This window comes from Cavia porcellus, unplaced genomic scaffold (assembly GCF_034190915.1).
Source record: "Cavia porcellus strain 051 isolate PalLab524CR breed Dunkin Hartley unplaced genomic scaffold, mCavPor4.1 scaffold_31, whole genome shotgun sequence".
In the NCBI taxonomy this organism is placed as follows: Eukaryota; Metazoa; Chordata; class Mammalia; order Rodentia; family Caviidae; genus Cavia; species Cavia porcellus.
Genome location: NW_026947514.1, coordinates 25403129 through 25411198, shown reverse-complemented (window position 1 = coordinate 25411198; position 8070 = coordinate 25403129). Strand labels below are relative to the sequence as shown.

General features: G+C 55.4%; 1 protein-coding gene across 1 annotated transcript; it reads right to left on the bottom strand.

The window, feature by feature from the left end:
- Positions 1-3439: 3439 nt before the first annotated feature.
- On the bottom strand, positions 3440-7470 carry Irf2bpl (interferon regulatory factor 2 binding protein like). Its single transcript, XM_005008715.4, has one exon. It carries the CDS (start codon positions 6615-6617, stop codon positions 4266-4268), a length of 2352 nt encoding a protein of 783 aa, XP_005008772.2. The 5' UTR covers positions 6618-7470; the 3' UTR covers positions 3440-4265.
- Positions 7471-8070: the final 600 nt, after the last annotated feature.

The following is an 8070-nucleotide window of genomic DNA, read 5'->3' as shown; positions in this document are numbered from 1 at the left end:
TGCCTCTAACCTCAGGTTTAGAAAACATTTCTGTAGGGGCTGGGGATTTAGCTCAGCGGCATAAGCGCCTGCCTTGCAAGCGGGCAGTTGTGAGTTCGATCCCTGGTACCGATAAAAAGGAAAAAGACAAAAAAAAAAAAGAAGAAGAAGAAGAAAAAAAAGAAAACATTTCTGTAGATCACAGTAAGGGTTAGTTCCAGTGCCTGGCACAGTGGTGCACGCATGTAATTCTAGAACTGCTGAGGCAAAAACATCACCAGTTTTTGCTCAGTTTGGGTAACAGTGAAACCCTGGCTCCCAAAAGAGAGCAAGGATATAGCTCAGTGTGCGAAGATCCAGGGTTCAATCCCCAGTACTGCAGGGGAAGTATTTCCAGGTCCAACTTTCTTTACTCACGGAAGTTTATAAGGAAACAAAAGTGGAGCGGGCGTGGTGGCGGATGCCTGTAATTCCAACACTTGGGAGGCTGAGACCAGAGGAGCACTGCAAGTTCAAGTCCAGTCAGGACAACACAGCAAGACTCTATCTCAAAAACAAAAACAAAATGCACCCCTCATAAAGAAAAAGAGAATAAAACCAAAGTGAATTTCTGTACTTGTCACATCGGTCAGCCCAGGGTGGATGCATGTGAAAATGCACCTTGCACGCTAACACTCAGGAGTGATGAAACGGCTGTCCTCACTGCTGGGCAATCCCAGTGCTGCCTTGTGAGGTCAAGGACAAGAAATGACCTCCATTATCCTGCTCTTTTAGAGCTGTTGAATTTAGGCTTCACTGCCTCTCACAATGTCCACTTAAAGAAACATCCACCATGAGCTAAGAACATAAGCGAAGCCTCTATAAATAGGTGAAGTATGATTTTAAAATGTTGGCCACTTTGACTCTGAGCAGAGAGGGGGTGAAACAGGCAGGAAATGAGGGCAGGGAGACCCCAGGTGACACAGAGACCAATGGAACCCAGACTCACCCAGAGACTGCTGGGTCTGCATCTCTGAAAGCCACAGAATCCTCACATTTCAGAGAGAAAATGCTTCTCAGATATCCAGCATGGTATGTTTCAGGGAAACGGGAATCCCGGTGAAGATCAAATCAAGACTGGTTAAGGCAACCAGGCCAGCAGCTGAATGAGTTCAGGAAGAAAAAATCACGTGTCTCCAAAAAAAAAAGGAAGAGCCACCATTTAACAAATGGCCCCTGGCCATAGTAAACTTTAATTAACTGCACATTTATAATTCACTTCCAGCCTAAGTGTTCCACCCTACCACTCTCAGCCTCCTGTCCCTTATTCCACCTCTCCAGGTCTCATCAAGTCAGGCTGCCTCCCTCAGTGAAACCCAACTGGCCTCCTTTGTTGGATGCCTGTTATTACAGCTACTGCTTCTCCTGCTAATAATAGCACCTGGCAACAAGAAAGGGGAGAAAACTATACCATTCTCAGCTTTTAATGACAGGCCCTTTCGCCTACCTATGTGCACTAGTAATCAAGGGTCTTGTAAGCCTACAAGTTCCTCAAAATAATACCAAAGCAATAAAGAGAGTTGTAGGCAGGCAGGAGCCCACAAGGAGGCAGATAACAGGGCAGGATGTGCACTGAAGCCACCAGACACTACTCAGAGGATCTACACCCAGACAGGTAATCCACCCTTCTAAGCTCATGCGCGCCTCTTCCTTCATCGGTGGTTAAATTACACCCAAGACACACTGCGTATGCTCAGGCTGTGAAGCCTACCCATTTCAGGTGTGTGCATGGAGAGTGGGGTTGGGAGCACCTTAAAGGATCTTCCAGGCAAACGTGCTCGGTTTTTATTAATGAGCATATGAGGAAAGCCAAGCCAGACCTTTAAGTGAAACGCATAACTGATAGTAGCCAGGCAAGGACGGGTTTTAGAATTAACTCTTCCTACGGTCTGCATTATCACCCCCCAGTTAATTACCCCTGAGGATGAAAATAGGCTTCATGACTCATAAGCACCAATACAACATTTGGCAGCAGATGAAAACGCAAGGACACATTTGCAGAAAGCTGACACGAATGTCTATTTATATGTGGGGAGATTCTTAAAGAGGTGAGACAGGCACCTTCCTGTGTATCAGGATTAAGAGGCCACAGAAGATTCATCAATACTGCCATGTGTCCATACCCCAAAACATGTGTGCATGTGCACACACACACACACACCTTGGTTTTGTACCACTTCAATAATGGTGGTGGCAAAAGCAGGAACAGAAACTAAAAGGGTGTTATTAACAGCAAGTCCCAACACCAACCCAACCTCTACACTGGTGTTGTGGGTTAACTGGTGATTGTTTTCAAACGTGCCTGCGCCCATACCCTTTCCCCTGCCTCGGAGAGGGGTGGGAGCGCCAACTTTTTCTATCTATTCCTCCAGCCTTGGCCCAGCAGTCCAAACCTGGCTGGCCCCGCCCAAGCATGGGGTGTGGCCAGGAATGAATTTCAGATCGGATCACTGAGTTTTGTTTTGCTTCCTCCCTTCTGTTTTCTGCTCTTCTTGTATTTGCCTCCAGTAAAGTACAAGGTTCAAACCAGGTTTGTTTGCCTCCCCCTAGCTCCGGGAGGGTTCAGGTCTGATCTCAAATCTCAGCTCTAGAAGGCATTACAATTCTCTTGTCCCCTTCCCCACCCTTAAGCACTTTACAAATGCAGCCAAAAAAAAAAAAAAAACCACCCGATTGAATAGTTGCATTTCCTAACCAGTAAGAATGATTTATTTGATGCTTTGTAACTCTGGCTTTAAAAGCTGGCTTTGGGTTCCCCCAATGCTTTTCCATCCCCCGCAAAGCTGATCAGCTATGTGTCCTGTCTTTAGAAATACTTAGAAGGGGAAGTAGGGAATGAAGTCAATGTGGTGACAACTGCTTTTCCAACACATCAGCTGGAAGCTAGTGAGATCCTCCTGGCTGAGTACAAACATTTACTTCCCAGTTGCCCACAACCCTTCTTTTCCCTCTGACAGCTCCCTGCTCTGTGGCATTCTTGTTCTAAATGTGCACTAACAGTTAATTCCGCCATATCTAGGAAGCAAAGCACCCTAGCTTTTTCCTAGGATCTCCCCCCTCCACTTGTCAAATCACAGCTGCACTAGCATCAGTATACACTCGTGGCCACAGGGCGAGACACCAAAAAGCATTCCAGACAGTGCCATTTGCAGCTGGGCCCCATATCCGGGGGAAAATAGAGATGCTGAAGAGTAAACAGAAATCGCTTAGTCAGCAACTGTCGCCTCCCAAGAGGTGAATGTAAATAGCCTGGTATGAGGGGGAGGGGCCGCCAGGCAGCCCGGGGCCTTCCTCACTTGCCAGCTCTGAGGGCTTACAAAGGGACAAGTGCTCCGGTCCTAGGTTGGAGTGGAGATGTCCCCTACATTGGATTCCTGTGCCCTTTGCCCTAGAAAGACAAACTTGCTGACTCCCAGCAGAATTAATATCAATTGAATTTATTACAAGTTACTAAGCTCCAAGGCACATTACAGTGTTCTGTTAACTACAGAAATGTATAAAGGACAAACAGAGCAGATTCTCCATGTCTAGCATTTCGCTCTACGGTTCAAAGGTTCAAAAGCATCCGTGCATCAATAAAGCCAAAAGGAAACAACACATGAAGATCCAACACATTCAGGTCAGTAGAAACAAACCAAACATCTTCCCCTCACAAACTTGCAACAAAAAACATCCCATCCCCCCCGAACACCCCCCTTGCCATTTTTGCAAACAAAACAAGAAAACAAAACAAAACAGAAAATAAAGTGAAGACTTCAACACTTGGGGCTGTTTAGAAAGACGCTTTCACCATTTTATAGCATCATCATCATTATTTTTTTTTTTTTTTAGGCAGCAACACTGGCCTTGGCAAAAAAAAGTCTTTTTCTTTTGTGTGTGTTTTTCCTTTCAGAGTGCATAACATTTACAAAAATACACACCAGCAGCAGTCGTTGCTAAGGGCTATTAATTTTGTACCTAGGCAAACATTCTGCCACCAAATAAATGCTAACGAATATGATGCGAATGACCCAACCAATATTATACTGCTTAACACAAACCAGCTTATCCTTCAAATGAAGAAGTTACATACCTTTGTTTCAAAATATAGAAACATACGACGAAAATAATGTCTATACGTAAGACTAACTTTTTGCAGTTATATTCACAATTCTACATCTTGGGGGTGAGGGAAGGGAAGGTGGGGGAGGGGCCCTCTGGATTGGAGAGGAGCTGGTCTAGGGCAAAGGAGGTGGCTGCCCTGTGGTTCAAGGGTCTCTCTCCTTTTTCACTTTAACATCCCCAGCTAAGATAGTCGCGATTTCGCCCTGCATGAAGGCCCAAGGTACATTCGACCCAACTAAGGGACATTTCTCTCCGCTGGGGCAATACACCTCACCCGTTGCCCCTTGGGCCTTGATACTCTCTCTAGAGCAAGGAAAGCAGAATTTATGGCTGGGGACGGATGGGCACTGAACAAAATGTGTGTCTTCCAAACGTTCGTGGCAAATGGTACAGCAGAGGGGTCCGCTGTTGGCCATGGGGGAATCCGGAATGTTTTGGGGGTGCACTTGGTCCATGCCCGGGTGGGCACTAGGCGGCGGGGGCGCCACCTGTAAATTCAGGTCCCCATTACGTGATGCCAAGCGGCGCTGCCCCGGCACGGAGGCGGGCGACACCGGGCTGCTGCTGTTACGCCGTGCGGACGCAGTGGTAGAGTGCACGGAACTGCCGTCCTTGGGCGAGTGCGCCGTGCCCAGTGTGTCTGCCACCGACATGAGGGCAGCCATAGGGGACGGACCGTTCTGGGGGGCGGACTCTGGAGGGGTGGTCCGGTTAGAATGGGGTCCCAGGGGTGGGGGCGGTGGAGGCGGACCCCCACCTGCATGCCCCGGCGCCGCAAAGCCCCCCGTGGACATGGTGAGCTTCAGTGCCTCGCTCTGGTTTGCCATCCACTGCTGCCTCTGCTGTTCCTCGCCCAGTTTCAGAGCACTCTCGGCTGAGTCTGGGGGTTCGGGTGATGCCTTCCTTTTGCGCAGGCTGGAGGCTGTACCCCGACCCGACGGCGCGGTGGGGGGCAGGGCCCCTGTCCCCGGAGGTGCGCTAGGGGCGCGGCTGAGACTCACCAGCGCTGTGGGCAGCATGGGGCAGCTGGCGTCCAGGTAGGGATGGGGCAGCATGTCTGCACCGGGCACGCCCTCCTTGAAGAAGCGCACAGCCTCGGGCAGCAGGTCCCCAAGCAGGCGCCAGTCCCCAGAGCCGTGCTTCTTCTCATACTCCAGGTACTTGAAGCCAGAGGACAGACCCCGGCCGAAGTCCTTCATGCAGTCCTGGTACATCTGCTTGGCCACACCGGACGCGCTAGAATACACGTTGCCTGAACCGGTGGGGTATTCAATGAACAACTTCAACTCGTAGTCCATCCCAGGCTTGGAGACGGCATCGAAGGCGAAGACACGGCCTAGGAGCGAATGGTCCTTCTTGAAGCGCACCTCGTAGGGTGTGCAGCCTGCCAGCGTGAGCAGAGTGTCTCGGACCATCTTGGGCTTGTTGGCCCACTCCTCCGCGCGGTTGCGCAGGCTCTCGCTCAGCTCGGCCAGGGCCTCCGCGTTGCGCTGCTTCTCCTTGAGTTCGCGCTCCTGGTCTGTGCTAGACACAGAGCCAGGCCTCTTGCCACTGGCACCCACGCCCACCTCTGCCACAGACGACGAGGTCGAAGACGCCGTTGAGGACGCCGTGGCCGATGAGCCCGGGGTGCCCCCGAGACAGGCAGGGCCCCCAGGTGCCCCTGGCGGCGCGGGCGTGGGGGGCCCACGAGTGCCCAGCCCGTGGGGTGGGGGTGGGGGCAGTACAGCAGCGCTGGCGGGGCCGTTAAGCAGCGTCTGCGGCAAAAGGTTGGGAGGCACGGCGAGCTGGGGTCCCCCGCCACCCCCCGGGTTGGGCAGCCCAGTCACCAGCCCCCCATGCGTCCCACGCCGAGATGCTACGGACGCTGCCGCCGCTGACGACGAGTTGGGGCTCTGACGGTTCAGCTCCGGGGGTCCCTCCTCCGGTGGAGGCTTGGGGAAGCCGTTGGGGCCCCCCAGGCCGTTGGGCAGCCGCGCAGCGTGGCCGGCACCTCCCAGGCTCACCGGCGGCGGTGGGTATTCGAAGCGGCCGCGCTGTTCCACCGTAACGGCGGCGGCGGCGGCGGCACCTGCTGCGCTCAGGCCGTAGCGTTCCAGGCCGGCGGGAGCCGCTAGCACTGCGGGTTTGCTGGAGCCGTCGACGTGGTTGAGCTGCTGCGGAGGCTGCGGTGGCTGCTGTTGCTGCTGCTGCTGCGCCGCGGCCGCTGCAGCCGCAGCCGCCGCAGCTGCCGCCTCCTTGGCCGACAGGGCCACCGTCTTGACCCCCACGGGCGGTGGCGGCCCCGGGGAACGGCCGTCTTGGAAGCAGCCGTGCGCCCGCTTGAGCTGCCGCGCCGTCTCGATCACGAACTCGATGCGATCGGCGCCCTCGTAGTTGACGCAGCCGCGGCATACAGGTTCCGAGAAGTCCCAGATCATGGCCCAGGGCATGCGGGGCAGGTCGCACAGGTAGCAAGATTGTCTCCGGGACGAGGACACCTGCGCTGCCGACATGATGCCAGCCCTGGGGAAGGTAGGCCCCCGCCCCGGCTGTCTCCTCGGCGCCTTCTCCTCCGGGAGGACGGGCTGGCTGGGGAGGGAGTCCGGCTGCGGGGGAGGGAAGAGAGGGGGCGAGAAAGTTCTGCCCCAGGGGCTAGAGGGAGCGCGAGTCTCCACCGCGGGCGCAGCGCCTCTCCACGGGCTCTGCGTGCTCCTCGCCCCCACCTCCTACTGCGGCTGTCGCGTCGGGAGTGGAGCTCAGGCGCGTTCTTCCTGGTGTCGCGGGTCGGGACTGGACGCGCCGGGTCCGGGGGGAGGGGGCGAGGGTGTCCGGTGCCGGCCGCCGCTGCCTCTGGGCCCCCTCCCCGGAGCGGCTGGTGCGTGGACGCGCGGAGTGGGCTGTCTCTTCCTCTCCCCCGGGGCCCCCTATAAGCTTCGTCCTCTCCCCGCCAGGCACCCTGCGGCCAGGGCTACAGGGCTGTGCCACCCGTTGCCCAGGTCCAATCTTGCTGAAGCCGCTGCTTCCCCGGCAGGCCTGGGGAGGGGGGTGGCAGTCGAGAGAGGAGCTTCTCCCCTCCGTAGGGTCAGCTGTTCCGCTGGTGGCGGCTGAGTTTGCACGCCGGGACCCGTCGCAGCCACCGCTTCCAGGACGCACGAGAGGAGTGCACGCACTCAGGCTCCTGGCGCCCCCTGGCCTGGCGGGCGCCCCGGCCGCGGAGGCTGGTGGCGCTCACGTTGGCTGCAAGGCGCTAGCGCGGCGCCTCGGCCCTGGTCGCATCCCTTCCCGCTCGCGCTCGCCCGGAATGTGGGGTTGTGATTGTTACTCTACGTTCCAGAGGCGCGTCTCGGCGCTCCTGCTTGGGCTGCGGCTCGCGCTGTCCCCAGCTTGGCCGCGCGGGATGCCGCCCGGGCGGAGCGCTGACGTCACCGCCATGCTCTGCACCAGTTCCCCGCCACCCCCCTTTACACTTCCTCTGTCTCTGGAGCCCACTTGTTGCTCGGGAAAGGCGCATGCGCGGCAGGACGCCCAGATTCCTCCCAGCCGGCCCCTCCTCCGCGCCTCCGCCCTCCCCTCCCCCCTTGTCGCCGTGTGTGTACAACAGCTGAGGCCCGGCGAGCTAATGCTGGAAGTCCGGGGCCGAGGGTGGAAATCAAACAGACGATGACCTTTCCTTTCCCAGCCCTGGTTTCCCAAGTAAAGACGCATTCAAAAAGCACAAGCGTCGTTTCCGATTCTGTTCCCCACCCAGTCCATCCCAGGCAGTGAATTTAAATGTCCTGTTCCAGGATTCTCGTTATGAGTTTCATATAAAGTATTATCCGTTTTGTCTGCGACCACCTCTCCCGCCCTATCCCTGTTATGGGTGTTACATTCCTTTGGCACCAGTGATACCCAAGCACCTACAAAACTGCTAATCTTACAGAAACTGCCTTTCGATTTGTTTTTGTCTCCTATTCTAGGAACCCG